The following is a 21,916-nucleotide window of genomic DNA, read 5'->3' on the forward strand; positions in this document are numbered from 1 at the left end:
GATTAAAAAGAAATAGTAGAATCAGCTTTGCACATATTCAATACTTTCTCCCTTCTGTCACATTAAAAAGTATAATTCAGGAGCCACATTTGGCAGGGCTCTAGGGTATGGGTTGCGGGTTGCACTTCCCTGTTTTAAATAAATGAAGGTGCACATATGCCAAGCAGGATGTAGGGGCAATCTGGCATGGTTTTTCTTTTCTTGTAATGAAAGGACCCCCAAATTAAAATTGCAATTGCATGCCGTAACAATGATTACCATGCCCCCACTGAGAAATCGTACAGAGGCTGGGAAAGTAATGGGAGAGAGGACATAAACAATGAAGAGACTGCAGGTTATCTCAGAGGCAGCTTATCTCTTAAGTAGCAACTCAGCCCAGGTGGCAAGGAACCTGGGAAGAAGCATTTCCAATCATTCAGGGGCTCTACCTGAATGAACTCACGAGGGTTGGGAATTCCTCTTACCCTTTCTAAGACTTTGCATTTAACCCAAGGCTGGCATTAAAAAGACCTTCCTGAAATCCAGGTAGTTCTTGCTTCCCTGATGCTGCCTAGTTGAGTGGGGACTTTCAGGATGCAGGATTAAAAATCACTTCCAAAATGGTCTCCCACCCAAACTGCAGGCAGGTAATACACATTTTTATTTTGCTCTTCTTCCTAAAGAAAGTCTAGAATGGTTGTTCAATAAATCATCTTCTATAAAAGAAGTAAGTAAAGCAATCCAGTCAATGTAAAGGGGCATGATTTGAGGCCTGGGTCTGGCTGTGGCTTCTACAAGCCTGAATAGACCTCCCAACTCCCAAAGGTGAACCGAGTTTATAAGGTGACTGAAGAGAAACTGTGAAATATATGGCTGAAGTCTAACCGTAATAGCTATATTTAACTACTTGTACCAAATTTAACAGCATTCTGTGTACCTTTGGCATTTAATCAAGCCATCCACATGACCATGGAGACATCTTCAGATAGCGCTAGCTCTTTGGCTTTGAAACAGAGATGAACATTGCCCCCCTAGAGTCGGAAATGACTAGCACATATGTGCGAGGGGAACCTTTATCTTTACTTTTACCGAATGTAAACATAAATTAAATTAAATAGAGTGCTTCACCAATTTCCCTGGTGCTACTCACTTGTTGTCAAGTCCACCATCCTGTCCTGCCATTCTGTTGGAGGGTGGGGAGGAAGACCTGCTGGCATTTTTCGCACGCTTTTGCTGTAATCACTTGGGAATTAGGGAGGAGGATTGTCTTCGAGATGGGGTAGACTCCCTCCCAGCTGGTTATAGCTTGGTTTCAAGGCTGCTGTTCCCTGAGAGTGAACCGTTAATTGCCTTGTACTTCAGCATTCTCAAAACAACCAGCGTCACATTGGCTGCCAGTGGTCATGTTAGGGGGATTGGGTGTGGGGAAATGGAAGAATTGCTTCCTGCTTTACACAGGATTTCTCAGATTTTGCCTTGCTTTCCTGCAACCACTTTCTCTCAATAAAAGTTCTTTTGATTCAATTGAATGGATTCAAGAGTCATGCTTTTCTGAGGGGCCAGCTGGAGCAGGTCCTTACACTTGTTTTCCCTAGTCCTGTTCATACCAGGAAGTACAATCCCCCACCATAATACTCAATGCCACCTGAGGGTCCAAGTCATTTCTGAATATATCCTATTGCATGTCTTTCTAAAGACACCTGTTGTGTTGACTCAATCACTATATGTCCTTGACTGAGATATTTCACCCCATTTATCCTCACAAATGGCTGCACTTTCTGCAATATATTCAGTCAGTCAAAATATTGAAATCAGGGGTGATTTGTTGCTGGTGTTACTGACGGTTCGGTTTGCTCACGTGCCCAATGCATGTTGCTTGCACATGTGCAGTTGCCTGTAGATTGTTCTGTGCATGCGCAGAACATTATAAAATGTCTAAAAACAATGGCATGGGTGACTGGGAAACTGGTTCGAGGGCATGGCCAGTCTGCTGTCCCTACCAGTTTGACAACCCAGTACCAATTTCCACTACCGGTTCACCCAAACTGGCGCGAACCAGTAGTAACCCACATCTGATTGAAATGCATGGAATACTTTAAACAAAGTTATGAAAAGAAAGTCCTACCAAGAAAGATTAAATAAAAGAAAATACGCGGACATGGTGGGGTAGAGGTGTTACTCTATTTTGAAACATTTAGGAAGTTATCTTGGGAATTTAATTGAAATGAAATCCGATAATCCATACACAGTGGAATAAGCCATATATTTTAATATTAACAAAGCTTCTGAATGCCTAAAAAGAAATTGAGATGTTAGGTATTAATCCATAGTTAGTGAGAAGCAGAAAATATGCAAAGAGAATGAAGGGAACCTTATATGTAGATTACCGTATGCAACACAGATGGACTGAAAATGTATATGAAAAATGTTATTCTGCAGTGCTACAAACTGTCCTCTAAAAGCTGTATGATTCTTCATGCTTGAATAGTGATTTGCATTGGAAAGAAGTTGAAGAAAGTCTATATTAGGTGGACATACCATGTCGACTTAAATAAAAAGAAAAGAAAAATATATGGTTTACCGAGTCTAATCTAGAGATTCTAACTCTGAGACTCAAGACTTCTGACATGAGGGGAAAGGCCATAGTTTTAAGACATAATCAATCACATTTTTTATATTCATACATTTCTCCTTTTATTGAGACGTATTGTTCAGAATGTTTTCTGAAATGTTCTGAACAAATCAGAAGCCACATTAGCACAGAATGCATAGAAAGATGGTCTTGTTATCATATCTTGCTTAACTGGGTCAAAAATGGATTAACATGTCAAAAGAATTCTCTAACCATAACTCAGAGGAGTATAGTTTTCACTCCCAACAACCCAAATTAGTCATGCTCTATCATGAAAACTTATAATAACTAGCTGTCCTTTTTCCAGTCCTCTATTCCAAGATAAAGCCCTAGAGTTGCACTGTGAAAATTGGGTTTCTCAAGGAATTATTTTTTAAAGGTACAGTAAAGGTTCCCCTCACACATACAGTATGCGCTAGTCGTTCCCAACTCTAGGGGGCTCATCTCCATTTCAAAGCCGAAGAGCCAGCGCTCTCCGAAGACATCATGTGGCCAGCATGACTAAACACCAAAGGCGCATGGAACGCTGTTACCTTCCCACCAAAGGTGGTTCGTACTTTTCTACTTGCATTTTTACATGCTTTCGAACTGCTAGGTTGGCAGAAACTGGGACAAGTAATGGGAGCTCCCTCCATTACATGCCACTAGGGATTCGAACTGCTGAACTGCCAACCTTTCTGATCCACAAGCTCAGCGTCTTAGCCACTGAGCCACCGCATCCCTTAAAAAATATTTTTTAGGTTTTGCCCTATATATATGGTGTGTGTGTGTATGGGAGAGGAAGACTCTATAGATCCTACCATGCAAAGAGAACCAATGAATTGTTCTTCTTCTTCTTTAGAAAATAGAGAATAACATGTGTTTTAATTCCATTTCTGAAAGTGTTCCAAATCAGGCCGCTTTGGATCTTACCCAAAATCATGTTGCACCCAAATCCATGATGTTTGGAGTAAAAGCTCCCCAACATGTTCTCATAGTCCTGATTTCTGTCCCTGACTAAGCATGGAACATCTGAGAAAGCCAGAAAAGAAAATGCTCTAATAAAAAAGGAGGGAAAGAAGCAACACAAGGCAGCTATTCCCATTTTGCACCAATATTATTGCAACCGTATTAACAGATTAACAGAGTTGGAAGGGACCTTGCAGGTCATCTAGTCCAACCCCCCTCCCAAACAGGAGATCCTACACCATTTGTGACAGATGGTAGTCCAGTCTCTTCTTGAAAACTTCCAGTGATAAAGCTCCCACAACTTCTGGAGGTAAGTTGTTCCACTACTTAAGTGTTCTAACTATCAGGAAATTTCTCTTTATTTCCAGGTTGAATCTCTCCTTCTTCAGTTTCCATCCATTATTCCTTGTCTGCCCTTCATGTGCTTTGGAAAATAGCTTGACCCACTCCTCTCTGTGGCAGCCCCTCAAATATTGGAACACTGCTATCATGTCTTCCCTGGACCTAGACTAGCCATGCCCTGTTCCTGCAACCGTTCATCATATGTTTATCCTCCACTCCCCTAATCATCTTGGTTGATCTTCTCTGCATTCTTTCTAGAGTCTCAACATCTTTTTTATAGTGTGGTGACCAAAACTGGATTCTGTATTCTAGGTATGGTCTTACCAAGGCTGTTTAGAGTACTTCACTTGATCTTGATTGTATCCCTGTTAATGCAATTTAGTATTGAATTGGCTTTTTTGGCTGTTGCCATATACTGTTGTCTCATATTTAATTGGTTGTCCACTAAGACTCCAAGATCCCTCTAACAATTACTGCTATTAAGCCTGATTTCACCCAGTCTATATGTGTACTTTTGATTTTTCCTTCCTAAGTGTAAGACTTTTCTTTACATTGAATTTCATTTTGTTAGATAGGGACCAGTGTTCAAGTTATACAAGTGTTTCTTTGAAGGAAAGAGAAAGCTTTGACCTTAAAAACTTCACTGAATTTGTTTGAAATCTAGCAAAAGCCTTGGATGTTTTAGTGGCAGTGTTTATAACTTGGAAAAATGACGCAATATGAAGAAAAAAAGGAACTAACATTGCAAAAATTATGTTAGAAATTCAAAAAGTCTTAATAATTGCAGAGAAAATTGAAAAGAGACTTGAAATTATAGATCAAAATACAGAAAGTATGGAGGAAGAGTTGAGAATATTTATAAAACAAAAATGAAATTTGAGGATAGAGTTCAAAAAATTACAGAGACATATGAAAGTGATAAGAAAATTGTTGACACTGACAGCAAATCGAGTGCGGAGGGAAATGGAAAGGAGAAATTGATGAACTAGAACTCTATCTCAGATGTCAAAACATAGATGAAGAAAGGGAAGAAAATTTGGCAGAAACAATGAGTGTAATTTTGGCAGAAGCACCAGTGATAACAAAAGTCAAGCTGATGAAAGGAACAGATGGAGGGTTTCAAATTCTTATAAGATATCCAATGAATAACAAGTTGTCAAGAGAAGTCCACATAAGACTTATCAAGAAAACACTTAGAATATAGATTCTACAAATGGCAAGAGATATGGACTGCACTATTTCTGGAAGGATACAGGATGATGAAATGATGAAATGAAATGTCACAATAAAATTTAGCTAAATGTAATTAAAATTTGAGTACTATGTATAAGATAAAGCAATAATAGCTATAGTCAAATAAATGATCAATAATGATAATAAAGCATTTATATATACTAGATTGATAATATGAAATTTTATACAAACTGTAAGTGAGGATGATGGAGATGATGTTGAAAAGCCTTTTCTATAAAAGATAAATAATTCTATATAGAATAGAATATAAAGATGTAATATCATTGGATGATTTCAGGATGATGTAATGAAACATCATAATATAAACTTACTTCAAATTTAATATGCCTCATATGAAAAGGATGTAATAGCTATGCTTAATGGATGTTTAATAATTATAACAATTTGTATGCATGTATATTAGATTGATGATACTAATAATGGAAAAACATGGAATTGAAAATTATTAGAGAATGTTAATGATAAAATAATAGGATGATTTAGAATAGGATACAAAAAATTCTTTATTATTGGATATATTGAAGATGATATAATAAATCATTATAATATAAATAGATATATATATATTTAGAATACCTTGTTTAAAAAGGAGAAACAATAGTGATAATTAAACAAATGAAATATTATAATAATGTATACAAAGATATTTGATTAACAATATGTGATTTTTGATAAAGCTCAAGTGATGACTATGGAAAGGACGCAGAAAGATCTTGTAACCAATCGACATACTGTATGCAGTTGAAGAGGTTTTTATGTTATATGTTTTGTGTGTTTGTGTTTGTTTGAAAATAAAAATTTTATTAAAAAAAAAGTCTGTCAAGATCCATCCGGATCTTGAGCCTATCATCTAGGGTGTTGGCTATTCCTGCATCTGCAAATTTGGTAAGTTCCTCTTCTATTCCCTCATCTAAGTTGTTCAGGAAGATATTGAAGAGTACTGGGCCTAAGAAGAAAACTTGTGGTACCCCACAGTTTACTTCCCTCCATGTTGACGTAGTACCATTAAGGACTACTCATTGAGTACAGATGGTCAGCCAGTTACAAAGTCATCTGGTAGGTTGTGGTCTACCATATTTTGCTACGAGAGTGGCGTGGTGGCCTCACAATCAGGAGGCTGTGAGTTTGATCCTATGTAGCAACAGATATTTCTCTCTCTGAGCTGAAAAAGAAAATATCTGCTGTGAATTCTGCATAAGCAACAGGAAGGGCTGTCTGGCTAGTAAATGCTCAGCTCCATTCAGTCACCCCAACTCCACCCTGTTGCAAAGTTTTTCAGGATCATTAAAAGAAAAAAATGTATTTCACTAAGTGAACTTTTAACATCCAGTGATAAGGAAAGCATCAACTTACTCTGGTGGTCTTGACTTTATTGCCAGTTGCACACATCCACCCTGAATTGTCAGGTAATGTCTTGCACTCCTCACCCTCTAGGCAGGGCTCCATCTCACACCACCATTTCCCGATGACTATTGAGGCTGAAAGAGAATGGACAAAGCATTTGTGAATCAACCTTGCTGCCTCCATCAGTTTCCTTTGCCTCATCAAGAAGAGGCTTCCCAAATGAACAGAGCTCATTCAGTCCTGCATCAAATCCACATCCTTTCATGAAGATTGAGCTTTGGTCTGGGTTGCTCCAGACTGATGATAGGTCATCAGTCCCCAAATGGGATATAAAAAAGAAGGTGTAAATGAAAACGTCAGATGAGCCAGAGGGTGGCAAAGGAACAAAATCCATTCTGAGTGAGAAAGAAGGGATATGATAGCTCTTTGATCAAGCCGTGCAATTCAGTTCAGAGGACACCATGTATATGGATCACATCACTTTGTAAACATATTTACATTTAGCTTATGTACCTTACTGCTGTGAGAAACATCCTGTAGATCATGAAAAATACCTTCCCCAGGCTCCCATCAATTCAGGAGATCTTTTTTTATTCAGGTGAACATCCCTTACAAGCGTTCTACAAGGAGCATCCAAGGAGCTTTTTTACAGAGTGAAAAGTTTGTCTGCTGAGGATGTTATAACTCTTGGTGAGGAAAATGAAATGAGCTACGTGAGATGACCTCTTGGGGGAGATAAACATATGTGCCTCCTCGGGTCCTTTGATATCTACCTTGATTCCGTAAATAACACCTTCCAAACTACCAGGTACCTTGATACTCTAACCAGTGTTACAGAAGACATGCATTGTACAAAAAAAAAAACTCAGTTGAAAATTGTATTATTCTATTGCAATGTTTCAGAATATGAAAACTCGCACTCTGATATTACCATATGCAATTCTGGGAGCAATCAAAATATAATACTGTGGTATGAAAACTATGATACAATTTACAGCTTTTGGGGGGAACTAGATTCATTCTTTGCCAGTATGCTAGTTTATTTTTATCAAATGAAAAGGTGTGTGTTGTATTCTTTTAAAAGAAAGGCATTGAAAAGAAATTGTTTCAAAATTGCTTGTACAGGGGTTGGTACAGTGGCCTAAAACTAACCGAGGACCATTTAACTCCCAATAAAGAAATCCTGGTTCTTCACACATTTAGTTGATACACTGATGGCTACCAGAGTCCTCTATAGAAGTTCCTGCATAACCTGCTCAGGGATGGGTTCCGGCTGCTGCTACTGCCGGTTTTGCTCAGGGATGTGCTGCTTGCGCGTGCTCGATGTGTGCTACATGAACATGCATAGTATGAAAAAATTACTTCTGCGCATGCGCAGAAGCAAAAAACAAGATGATGGCACCTATGGTGCCACCGATAGAACTGGTTCGGGGCATGGCAGGGCGAGTTACTACCTATTTGTCCGAACCGGTCCGAACCGGTCCAAACCACTAGGAACCCACCTCTCAACCTGCTGCTCCTAATGCAAGGACAATACCCTTAACTGAAGACTAGATGTCATCTTCAACCTGTGTGTAGCCCACTGTGCAAACAACTTCCACCCTGCACTCTGTTTTTTCAAGGAGTTCCATTTCACAAATACTGTTTTTCAACTTTGGCTGGCAAGAGTGGTGTAGCTCAGACTGTCTGCTGGGCAGCATCTCATTAAAGGCAAGGCATCTGCTTCATCATACTAGCATTTGTCTTCTGACTATACAGATCCTTGTTCTCCATGCTCTTCCTTTGCAATTAGTGCTTCATAAGGCACTAATTTGAATCAATATAGGAAAAGGTTCCCCTCGAACATATGTGCTAGTCGTTCCCGACTCTAGGGGCCGGTACTCATCTCCATTTTAAAGCCAAAGAGCCAGCGTTGCCTGAAGATGTCTCTGTGATCATGTGGCCAGCATGACTAAACTCCAAAGGCACACGAAACACTGTTACCTTCCCACTAAAGATGGTTCCTATTTTTCTACTTGTGTTTTTACATGCTTTCAAACCGCTACGTTGCTGGGACAGAATCTGGGACAAGTAATGGGAGCTCACTCCATTACATGGCACTAGGGATTCAAACCGCTGAACAGCCAACCTTTCTGATTGACAAGCTCAGCATCTTAGCCACTGAGCTATTGCATCCCTATAAATGAATCAATGTACAATAGGCTAATTGACAGAATGCATTCAAAATCTAGGACCCGATGTCCTCAAGGGGCTGAAATTCAGGCAAGCAATCCCCAAACCCTTTATTGACAACCATAAGGATGATAGAGGGAAAACAACTGTGCATTCAACCCCCTCCCTCTTTCTCAAAGATGCCCCTGCCCCCCACGCTCTTGGACTGGAATCTGTCCATGATTCCTGAGCTTGTTGAAGCTTTCTTAAAGGAATATAAGAATGGGACTGGGAGACTGGAATTGCATCCAATCTGTTTAGGTTTAGATTTAAGTTTATTGGATTTATTTATTGGAGTCCTTGGGAGAAGGGCGGCATACAGCATAAAAGAAAACACATATTGCAAAAATTAAAAGGGACATTAAATAAATTATCCAAAAAACCCCAATTGATATTTACAATAAAAACAGATGATCTCACCCAGTGGTTTCAAATATATGTTGAACAGGAGGGGTGAACGAACCGACCCCTGGGGCACCCCACAAATGACGCACCTTGGGGTCGATCCCTGTCCTCCTGTCAACACGAACTGCGACTGGTTCAACAGGTAGGAGGAGAACCACAGCAAAACGGTGCCCCCTACTCCCAACCCCCTGAATCGTCGCAATAGGATACCATGGTCGATGAATTCGAAAGCCGCTGAGAGATCTAATATGACCAGGACAGAGGAGCAGCCCCTGTCCCAAGCCCACCAAAAATTATCAACCAACGATACCAATGCCATCTCCGTGCAGTACCCAGGCCTGAAGCCCGACTGAAATGAATCCAGGTAGGCAGCTTCATCCAGGTACTGGGGAAGCTGACGTGCTATCACATCTCGACAACCTTCGCTACAAAGCGAAGGTTGGAGATCGGACGATAGTTGGCTAAAGAAGCTGGGTCCAGAGAAGGCTTCTTAAGGAGGGACCTCACTACCGCCTCCTTCAAGGCGGTGGGAAAGAACCCCTCTCTCAATGAAGCATTGGTAATCACTTGGAGCCAGCCTTGTGTCGCCTCCTGGGAAGCCGAAACTAACCAAGAGGGACACGGGTCCAGCATGCAAGTGGCAGTACCGAGTCTCCCCATAATCCTGTCCATGCCCTTGAGGGTCACAGAATCAAACTCATCCCAGATAGTCTCCACAAGATTCATCTCCGTCGACTCGCCCGAATCTACCCAGTCAGAGTCCAAGCCTGTTGGGCTGCTTAGGATAAAATCAATAAGAGCTTGCCAGGATTTCTTTTCTAACTTAAGAAAAAGCAACAATAAAAACTGGAATGGGCTCCTGAAAATCTCATTGTGAATAAGCAACCCTTACACTGAGCAGGAGGTTGGATTGGGTGACCTCCAAATCAATTTCCAATTGAATGCTTCTGTGATTGCTGGATGCTGTTTGCTCATGAAAAAAAATAAAGCAAATTGAACTTGCTTTCCCAAATGGGGGCAGGAAGGATAAAGAAACAGGGAAATCTACTAACTGGAGGTCATGGTAACTGCTATCAAGGCAGAGGGCCTGGTCAGCATTATTGTCAAATCTTGAAAACCAGACAGTTAAACTGGCTTCAATTCAGCTGATATCAGCATGGAAGGCAAGCAGTTTAAAGCTGATTAAAGAATATTTTTTTTAAAAAAAATGGTCATCTTTTTTCTATGAAGGTATTAATGTGGATGAGTGCCAAGTCCGCAATAACTCCAGAGATCTATACATGTGCATGGATGTATATATTAATCTAGAGTATACCATCCTCATGTCTGTTTGATGTGTTGTAATCCTCAATTCATGGCAGGGCAACCATTTTTGAATCAATACACAATAGGTTAATTTATAGAATATGCCCAAAATCCAGGACCTGTGACTCCTGTGGGACTGAAATTTGGTAAAGTTTTAGATGCTTCAGTGCCATCACACCTTCCAATGACATTTCCCAGAAACCCAAACGTTGTATATCTCTGCCTTCTTTCTCATCTCCCTCTGACCTTCTCATCTCCCTCTGACCTCTGTGCCTAACTGGCTGGTAGCAAGGCCTCACAGGTGAGCAATCATTGATTGCTTTGGAATTGAACCCAAAATTTGAAATCTCTTAATGATGGCAGCCAGTGAGAGAAGAACAAAGGAGCAACTTCGATGTCTGCTGTCAAGGTAGACAGGGTTGGGGTTGGGCCAGTGGTTGATGGGTTTGCCCTTTTCTTCCCTGGAGGGAAGAGTCCCAGGCCGGAATGGGAAGTGCAATGAAGTTTAGCCCATCTGTGCTATCTTTGATACACCTCCCCACAATTAAGCATCAGTTCCATGAGTCAGCTGAGAAGGGGGCTTCACCATGATCTCCTGAGGGTCATGAGAGGGAAAGGAAATGATGGAAGTCTATATTATATATGGAAAAAGGAAGGACAAGGGAGAGGCTGGGATAACTACTGCTGCTGGGGTTGCCAGTGGTGGATTTATTTATTAATTTAGTAATAAAATTTATATGCTGCCCAATCCCAAAGGACTCCGGGCAGCATATATGACCCTTCTCCTCCTTGGAAGGAGGAGTCCATTGAAATGATGAGTAGGGGTGCACTTTACCTCACATTCTGCTGCTCCTTTTGTCCCTCCTTACCCAGCAAAATGGCAGGCCGTTCTGTGGGTCAAATGAAAGGGGGGAGGAGGAGGAGGCTTCACCGAAGCTCTCCTGAGAGTCATGAGTGAAAAAGAAATGGCACAAGCCATTTGGGAAGAACATTTGGTAAGAATAATGCTGCAATAGGTCACGAGTTCACTAGTTTATATATCAAGTCTGGAACTCCATCGTAGTGCAATCTTATGTTAAATGGGAACAATGGGAGTTAAAATTAAATACTGCTGAAGGGCACCAGGTTCAGGTAGGTTGCCCTACTTTATATAAAAATGAAGTTTTATAAAAGTCAACCTTGCTTCTTTAAATAGGTACAAATAACTACTTTTGATATATAACTAGATTATAGATTAATCATTGCCTGCTGAGCTGAAATGTTGAAATACTTCAAAAGCCAAGATGGTACAATGGGAATATTATTCCTCAATTCAGATAAGTAGGAGTAAATAATCATTTATTTGATTTGATTTTGGGACAAGCCATTAGTTATTTTTTTTCCTGTATTACGAATGTCTTTTTTATCATACTTTTATGGGAATTTTTTTAATATATTATTATTTTCAAACTTATTTAGAAGAAGGGCTATGGACCATGCAGAGGTATGAAAAATAGATCTTTGCTATTCATTAATGTATGGTATAGAATAAAATCTTTTTTTTTCTGACTTCTGTGTGAACCTTAAAAATGGACCTGGCAGCTTTCAAAACCATATTAATGATTCAGTTCACAATAGCAGCCTGCTTCAACAAATACTAGTTTTGGTCACCACACCATAAAAAAGATGTTGAGACACTAGAAAGAGTGCAGAGAAGAGCAACCAAGATGATTAGGGGACTGGAGGCTAAAACATATGATGAACGGTTGCAGGAACTGGGCATGGATAGTCTAGTGAAGAGAAGGACCAGGGGAGACATGATAGCAGTGTTCCAATATTTGAGGGACTGCCACAGAGAGGAGGGGGTCAAGCTATTTTCCGAAGCACATGAAAGCCAGACAAGGAATAATGGATGGAAACTGAAGAAGGAGAGATTCAACCTGGAAATAAGGAGAAATTTTCTGACAGTGAGAGCAATCAACCAATGGAACAGAAGTTGCCTTCAGAAGTTGTGGAAGCTTCATCCCTGGAAGCTTTCAAGAAGAGACTGGACTGCCATCTGTCAGAAATAGTGTAGGGTCTCCTGTTTGGGTGGGGGGTTGGACTAGATGACCCAGAAGGTCCCTTCCAACTCTGTTATTCTGTCACACTAGGTTGAAAGTCCTTATTTCCAATAATCTTGAAGCACATTTCCCAAGACCCACTAAATAGCTTACATTTCTTTGTTCCTCAAAGCAATATTCTTTAATAAATCAGGTTTACTACAGCAGAATAATAAACTGTGCATTAAATAAAAGGATTTTTTTAAAAAAATCTCCAAATGCCAAGTATGGGCCTACGAACAGTGCATGGGACAGTAAAAGGAGAAAAAAATTCCCCACCTAATCAAGTATTACACGTTACCTATAAAGCCCTACATGCTATAGACAGAAGGTATTACCTGTGTCCCATAACATCTGCCTGGTGATTCAATCCTATAAAGTTGGTGTGATGTGGACCCTTTGATAAAGCAATGACATTTATCAGGATCTGGAAATGTGCCTTCTGTCTAGCATCACCTGCTTTCTGAAATCAGGCTCCCGCAGGGAAAGTGAGACCCCTGGTTTCATTGGGCTTCCCATGTTTTATCTTTTTTTAAAATGTTTTGTGGATTTTATTGTAATTTCTTTGTTTGATTGTTGTGAGCCCCCCGGAGTTATTGAGAGTTGGGTGATGTCATTACTGAATTAATATAAGTTATTTACAGTGATTTGGGCTGAGGGGTTGAAAATAATTTTGCAAGGATTTATTCATGAAGACTAATGTGAGTTTTTAACCTAAAAGACAGTTAAGAATTAAAAATGGGGTGGACATTTTGCAATATTTGGAGCAACATAATGAAAAAAAAAATTGCATTGATTTTCTTACACATAGAGAAGGGCTTTGACAATTCAAAGTGAGCTTGCTGTTCAAAGTTTTGGAAGATATGAATTTTGGACATAATGTTATAAAATGGGTAAGATTGATGTACATCTCACAGAAAGCACACCAAATTCATTAATGGAGAAGTAACAAAACTATCAGCTTTTTCTTAAGATTTGGTGCTGGTTTTTGAGGATCCATTAATGGGAATAAAAATATTAATAGAAAAATTAAGAGAATGTGATATGCTAGCAGGTTTTAAAATTAACAATTATAGAAGATGATGTTAACAAAAATATGAAAATAGATGATCAGATAAAATTGATGGAAAAAACTAACTTTAAAAGTGAGAAAAAATGAAATTTGCAGTTATTGCTATAACAAATATGAATTGTATGTTATTTCAAAGTATTTCTGTTGAGATATGAAATGAAATTAAAAAGGACATTCTAAAATGGGAGAAACTACAATTGCCATTGCTGGGAAGAATTTCTGTGATAAAGATGAATGTTCTGCTTCAAATGATCTTTTTGTTTCACACAATACCTGATTTGATAATAAATGTACCATTTAAACACTGGCTAAAATATAATATCTAATTTTGGCAAGGTAGCCACAAGTTAAATATATATATACAATAGTTTTCAGAAATCTTTGTTAGATATGCCATAGTGAGAATATGAAATTGATACAAACTCAGGCTGTTCCCAAAAACATTTTATAGATAGAAAAAATAGGATTATTACCATGTTTTCCCAAAAATAAGACAGGGTCTTATTTTCTTTTTACCCACGAAATATGGCTTGGGCCTTATTATGAGGGTAGGGTTTATTGTTTTGGGGTTGCCAGGAGGCTGCTCTCTTCCAAGCGGACTCCCAAAGAGCTGGGCATAGCCTCAGGGGCGAATGGCTGTGTTGTGCTGTCACAGCAGTGCAACACAACAGCCATGAAGCGACCATGCTTATGAGCAGCCACGCAGCAAACCCCATTTCCAGCCAGACACAGCGCCATTCACTGACCTAGGGGTATCGCCAAGCTGCGTGAGCATCTGTTCGCTGCCACCCAGCTCCCGTGGCTTGGCATGCCAAGCCGGGCGGCGGCGAACAGGTGCTCACATGGCTTGGTGATATTCCTAGGTCGATGAATGGCACTGTGCTCAGCTGGAAAGGGAGTTTGCCTGGTGGCTGCTCGTGAGTGTGGTAACTTCATGGCTGTTGTGTTGCATTACGACAGCCATTCGCCCCTGAGGCTGTGCACAACTCTTTTGGGATTAAAGATTAAAGATTAATATTCAATTGAAACCAGAATTTTTCCTCCTGAGACTAATGGATATATAGTTAGAAATCAGTTCCAAGCATGATGAGGCAAATTGAGGGCCAACATTAACACATGCTGGCTGCCTTAACGCAGAAAACCATGTATGACTATGGGGGCAGCATCTCTTAAATGTTCAGAGATATTATTTCAAAATATATAATTTCAAAACGAAGAGAGAAAAAAGCAGATCCTCTGCAGAGTTTTTTTTTGTTATTTATGATAGCTGTAACCAGGGATGGGGCTCAACATTTTTTTACTATCGGTTCTGTAGGCGTGGCTTAATGGGCATGGCATGGCTTGGTGGGTGTGGCAGGGGAAAGATACTGCAAAATCCCCATTCCCTCCCAATCACTTGGGACTTCAGAGGCAGAGAATAGATGGGGGCAGGGGCAGTCAGAGGTGGTATATAAAGGTTCGAAGTACTCAAAATTTCCGCTACCGGTTCTCCAGAACTGGTCAGAACCTGCTGAACACCATCTCTGTCTGTAGCTGAATGGAACCAAAATCCTATTATAGGCGAACTTGATTAAAACAGCAAATACTCGAGCGTCTCATAAAAGATGTAGCTGGCATCTCACCTTTAACACAAACATTTGCTTATGACAAGCAAAGGATACATTATAAATGCAAGCACATCAGCCCAGAAGGTATCTTTAATAGAAATCTGAACGGGGCTACAGGTTATTACTACAAATTAGGTGGGATAGGATAAATGTCAATTATACTGATATAAGGAAAAAGAAACCCCCAAAAACCTTGTGAATGGCAATGCCTGCAGGCTAAGCAGTCTAATGCAATCTCTCAGCATCTAAGATGCCTGAGGTTGGATATCTTCTGCATCACAGGAAGAAGGCTTATAGCTTTCCTAGGCAGAAGAAACTCGAGAAGATATTACCCAAGAAAATACAGGGGGTTTGGTGATTATACTTGCAGCTGTTTTGAAGTGAACACCTGGTTTCTAGAAATAATGCTGTATCGGAGCAAAGCTTCAAAAAGAGCCTCTGACAAAAGGATTTCGGATAAGTCCTTGTTATCAATGGCTTGTTTATATTGGCTGAACAATTTACAGTCTTTAAAGCTAAAAGAAATTCAGACTTTTTTTTTTGAAATTGCTTATTTGTACCAAGGTCTTAAGATACATGTTACTTCTCTTAAAATATTGACTTGAAAACTAGTAACTGAATGATATCAATTTATTATTAAGAACCTGGCATCTAAAGAATATTTCAGACTTAGACTGATATTTGGGAGTGGATTTACCTTGATGTGGATCCATAGACTTCATCTATGGGGTAGTAAAACTTTTCACAGCTTTATTTTCCCCAGAATTTTACAGTGCTTCCTAAAAGTTCATTCCATAGGACAGGAGAAATATGAACAATGCATGTGCAACTCCCAGGGAAAAAATAAATATGAGAAAATGGTCTTCTCCCATTTGTTGAAGGACAACTCTTATACCCAATCCATTCTTAACAGAATATTTGAAATAAAATACCTGAGTCATATTGACATTTAGGATGAATATACTGATCTGAGCTTTCACCCATCAAACATTTTCATCCCCTAAAACTGGTGCGATCTTCAACTTACCTTCCATTCATAAGACTGCTTTCAGTCTAGATTTTAAAATGATATGCAGGGCCGATTCAATGAGAATTCATTCTACATATGTGTGGATAGGACTGCAGTGGTTCTGGAGTTAAATTATATGCAATGCTACATATTGTTCAAGTAAAATAACTTTTTAAATTGAAAATAGAGGACACAGAGAGTTTGAAAGATAGGAGATAAATAGGGCTATCTGCTAATGCAGGATCGTTGAAAATCCACTTAAATTTTAAGATGGCCAGATTTTGGCTGCAAAAATCCAGAACAGGTAGTGTGTGTGGGGAACCTTTTTGGTATTACTTTGTTGGCATTTAGTAGTCATCCAGGTTTGTGCAGTCCATCTCAGCGGAAGCTATCAGAGATACTAATAGCACCTTCAATCCTTCTGTCCTTTCTTTCCAACCCATCTCATGCCACTCAGCTTTAATAGATGGTAACATCTAGTTAGGTTGGCTGATATTGGCAGCTAAGCAGGTCGGGCAATATTTGGAAGTGGGAAGGTCTGGGAAGTCTAGGATTTTAGACAAGACCAGGAAGATCAAATGCTTTCCAGAAAAAAGACAAGTTCCATAAAACTTCCAAGAAAACTGCATTTATGCAGTCATTAAGAGTTGACGTGTGGGTATCTTTTCATATAATTCCCTCCTTGGCATTACCTCTACAAAATTATGATGTATTTGATTGTTCTCTAAAATCTTTAAAGCAGCTTGCTGATTTTTAAAGGGTCATCATAATCTAATTTTTGATTTGTCTAATTACTGCATTGAGAATTGCTATAGACTCCTAATTCTCCTTTTCACCAAGAATTTATTTGTCTACAAATAAAAATATATATATGGATAAACCGTCATAATCATCCTTAAGGAACAGTGTGAAGGTGATTTTTAAGGAATAAAACCTTACACTGGATTCTTTAACCATTTTCAAAAATTGTACATTGTAGCAATAGCACTTAGACTTATATTTCATTTCATCATGCTTTACAGCCATCTCTAAGTGGTCAGCATATTGCCCCTAACTTCTTTTTACTAATCATAGAAGGGTGGAAGGCTGAGTCAATTTGAGTAGGTCAGGATTGAACTCCAGGCTGTGGGCAGAGTTAGCCTGCAATACTGCATTTTAACCAGTGTGCCCCAACTGCTCTGGAACCATACTGAGACTGTGCAAGAATTTCTAAAACGATTTCAGAAAGTACTGTTTAAGATAGCATGCCATTTTTGTTCTTTTCATTTGAGATGTCCTGTTACATCATGTATAATGATATACAAAGAATTACTGCTGGTCGCTCTATTTCTAGCCATAAAGAAAAAAAACCCTGAGAGGCTTGTCGATGAACTGCTTAAAATATTGGTACAGAAAAAAAATCATACCAGTTGTAGTGTTTGGTGTGGTGCTTTCCATTTTAATCTAATCTCCACTACCGAAGGGCAAAATAAATACCAGTTCAATAGAGAACACATTTTAGCTGCTAAAAATGAGAAAGGAGTTTGTTATCCTAATGAAAACCTATCCATTTTGTCTTCTTCATTCAATAAATTGTGAGTTATTTTCTAAATGGATTAGATTAAGGAAAAAACTAAACTCCCTGGGACTGATTTTTGCCACTGATGGAGACTTTATATGAGGAAAATGACAAACAAAAAGCATGGGAAAGAGTAAAAGCATTTTGGAAGGCAAATTCTGATCTATAAAAATTGGATGTTTAGGATATTTATAGCCCGCTCACTTATTTCTTTCCCCTCCTCTTCAAATTTAATCAAAATTGAATAAGGACATATAATGTGTTCTTATGACATACAGGTCTACCTTCCTTATTTTATAACAAGGGAGTTAGAGTACTGGGAATGTGGAGATTCATGAAGAAAGTATAAATAGTATAATATAGCAATTGAAATACTATGCATTTCAAAAACAGAAATAATTTGCTCTGGGAGTTGTAAAGTTGGAATCTGACAGCCTAGAAAAATAAAAAATGGAGAACAAAAGATTTGGTGCAGAAAAAAAACTGTATTAAAGAAACTGGATAATTCACAAACATACTTATACATAGACATGAAGACATATAGGCACATACACACATATGTGTATAAATAAACACATATACATCTAAAATATTATTGCTTTAAAGCAGGGGTGTCAAACTGGCAGCTCGTGGGTCGGATGCATCAAAGGAAAAAGTGTCACGAAATGTCATCTAATGGCAATGTGACACCACCCATTTAACACCCGTGTTCTAAAGAATCAGTTTTAAAATATGGTGGTGGCTAGTACATGTTCTAGCCAACTCATTTCAGTAAACACCAGCTTCATTTAATGACTTTAACCCCAACTTCCTGTTGATGTTGATCATCAACTGCCCCCCCCCCCAGCACAGTGGAGATAATTGATCGAATAACAATACATCCTATCTCCCTCCCACTTTGCCCCCACTTTCCCCAATATCTCCTTGGATTTTAATATTGATTTTAATTATCTATGTTTTAATTGTACGTGTATAGATATATTTTTATGATTGTAAGCAGTTCAGAGTTATCTTATGGTAAGATAGGCAGCCAGTCAAATAAATAAATAAGTAAGTAAATAAATAAATAAATAAATAAATAAATAAATAAATAAATAAATAAATGTGCTTGAACAAGTGACAAACCATATTGCAATGGGTTTGCATCTAAGAAGGAAACACCTGACCCAGAGAGAAATTCTGGGACATCTTGTTGTTGTTAGTTGTGAAGTCATGTCTGACCCATCACAACCCCATGGGCAACGTTCCTCCAGGCCTTCCTGTCTGTTATTATCCTCTGGAGTCCATTTAAGCTCACGCCTACTGCGCCGGTGACTCCATTCAGCCACCTCATTCTCTGTCGTTCTGTTCTTCTTTTGCCCTCAATCATCTCAGCATTAGGCTCCTCTCCAGTGAGTCCTTCCTTCTCATTAGGTGGCCAAAGTATTTGAGTTTCATCTTCAGATCTGGCCTTCTAAAGAGCTGTCAGGGTTGATCTCCTCTAGGACTGACCGGTTTGATCGCCTTGCAGTCTAAGGGACTCACAGGAGTCTTCTCCAGCACCATAGTTCAAAGGCCTCAGTTCTTTGGCTCTCATCCTTCCTTGTGGTCCAACCTTCACAGCCATAAATTGCGACTGGCAAAACCATAGCCTTGACTATATGCACTTTTGTTGGCAGGGTGATGTCTCTGCTTTTTCGTCTAGATTTGCCATAGCTTTCCTCCCTTGGAGCAAGGGTCTTTTAATTTCTTGGCTGCAGTCCCCGTCTGCGGTGATCTTGGAGCCCAAAGATCTTGGACATCTTCTATGAAGCAAATGCAGACTCCAAATGAAGGCTGGTTTAGATTATCTCTTAGGATGAAATCTGACTCCTCCATAATTCAAATGATGTGCCAATCTATGACTTGGGCAAAGGCATATTTTTAGCAGATGTTGGGTTTGGACATCATTGTGACAATCCTCAGTTTTCCCAGGGGCGCAGCTAGTACCTTTCTTTTCCAATGAATTGTAATCATTTATAATAGCCCTTTACAACTGCCTTTGCACCCTTGAGCAGACTTTAAACAAATCTTTCTCATCTTATTTTACTTTCACCCTTTCTGAGGTCATTTTTCTTGAGTGTTTGATTTTTTAAAATTGTTTTATACTTCTTAAGTCTGTGTGTCTGTTTTCCTTAAATAGTTCTGCTTTTTCTTTGCTGAACTTGTAATTTGGAATTCTACTCTGTATACCACCACCTGTTTAATTATCCATTTTATATCATTACCTCTTTTACTAATCTACTTATTAAAGTAATGAAACAAGTTTACAGTAAAAACACAACCATTGTAGAACTACCTCAGAACAGAGCAGATGTTTTTATAATAGGCTGACTTTTAAAAAGGAGGGGGACCTGTGAAGTTATGTTTATACAAAGGGATATTGAGTACTGACAAACTTTGGGGCATTTTCACATTGAACAGTGACCTCATTTGGAGATCTATGATGTTATTATTAGACTTAGAATGCTCTAATATATAACATTGGGGAAAAGGAGCAAATTTTCAGAAAGCAGTGAGTGATCAGTAAATGAAAATCCATACACAAATAAAGACTGATTTTCAACCGAAATATAAGCATTGTCATCTGTTGCTCAAGATACTCCCTTGTGTCCTCTAACTTCTGGTGTTAACAGTTATGTATGAGAAGCTAACATGCTGCAAAACGGAACAGCAATCACTAGCTTCACATTTCTTTCCAAAAATGCCTCTGGCCTCCAAAATTCCTACCACTGCCATCATTTTGTGAGGTCCGTAAAACTTGACTTTAATTTTCCAAATGTGTCCATAGTCCAAAACGATTGCCCAAACCTCATTCCCTTGGCTATTATTATTATTGAAAAAAAATCTATTCATGCTATAAATGCATTTCCATCCATGCTGATATATAGATACAAAAACGGTGTTCCTGATGCCCTTTTTAAAAGCTAAAAACAAGGAATAAAATTGCCTTAATCAAAACAAATTCTGTTTGAAGAAGTGTGAAGAATGAGAACACTGGGATCATAGTTTTAGATGGCATTATTTAAGGTAGCTATTCAGCTACTTGGCACATCCTACTATAGACTATACCAGTGATGGTGAACCTTTTTGGCAACCTGGAACAGGAGCTTCCCAGGGGGCATGCACATGCCGGTAAATGAACTTTACTAGTCTTCCGGTTAAATGCACTTTACTAGTCTTCCGGTTACATGCACATGCACTCATGACGATCAGCTGACTGGCACACATGCTCACACTGGAAAACAGAAGACCAGCTCTTCCAGTTTCCAGCACTGCTGGATGCACGAAGGCCAGCTGATCATTATGGATGCATGCACGCTAGAAATCCAGAGGAATGGGTGCACCAGGTGATGTGGTTCCGCATGCCACTTTGGGCACCCATGCCATAGGTTCGCCATCATGGGACTATACCAACCTCTGAACTATATCAAATAGAGCTTACCAACTAGCATGCAAAACTTCCTTACTTTTTGAGTGGGTGAAGGAGACTGAAATCTACAGTCTGCGCATGGGCGAGAAAGATGGCTGCCGGGTTTGCCGCTCAGCTTTTGCACTGACAAAATTTCAGCAAAGAGGAGGATTTGGCACTCTGGAACTGACCCAAGACGAGGCGAGTCTGCCGGAACATCCAGCGGTCCTGGGGCTGGCAGCAGTAGCGGAGAATTCGGTCTCCCCGAGCTGCCAGCTCGGAAAGACGCTGAGCCCTAGAAACGCCAAGAGTCATCGGCATTGCTGGCCGCAGACACCACAGGAAGCCGCCGAAGCTGCTGGTTGCCGACATCGCCCGTCTCTTTCCATCTAAGCCGCCTAACATCGCGGCTCGAACGAACGAACGAATCGAATCGAACGAATCGAAATAAATGTTGGGAAGCGTAGCGGACGGTGGAGATTGAGCTAAACAACAAGAGAGCTGGTGAGAGGGGAGTTTGGGAAGCGTTATAGACGCCGAGGGACGCTGCTTGTTGCTGGCCACCGACATTGCCGGCCGTGGTTGCCATCTGACGCCGCCTAACATCGCGGCTTGAATAGAAGAAACTGGTGGAGACCGCGGAGATTAAAAGAGAACTAAGGGAGAGCTGGTGAGGGGGAAATTGGCCCCTGGGACAGAGTTGAGGGAGTGGGGAGTGTCCTGTGATTCGGAGCTGGCA

At 39.7% G+C, this 21,916-nt stretch overlaps 1 protein-coding gene across 1 annotated transcript in view; it reads right to left on the bottom strand.

Annotated features, from left to right (window-relative positions):
* Positions 1 to 6,499: 6,499 nt before the first annotated feature.
* TAFA1 (TAFA chemokine like family member 1) overlaps positions 6,500 to 21,916 on the bottom strand; it is a 440,952-nt gene continuing 425,535 nt past the window's right edge. Inside the window, exon 3 of the mRNA XM_032239113.1 lies at positions 6,500 to 6,633. Within this exon, the coding sequence (XP_032095004.1) occupies positions 6,500 to 6,633 (134 nt within the window). The remainder of the gene's footprint in view (positions 6,634 to 21,916) is intronic.

This window comes from Thamnophis elegans, chromosome 2 (assembly GCF_009769535.1).
Source record: "Thamnophis elegans isolate rThaEle1 chromosome 2, rThaEle1.pri, whole genome shotgun sequence".
In the NCBI taxonomy this organism is placed as follows: domain Eukaryota; kingdom Metazoa; phylum Chordata; class Lepidosauria; order Squamata; family Colubridae; genus Thamnophis; species Thamnophis elegans.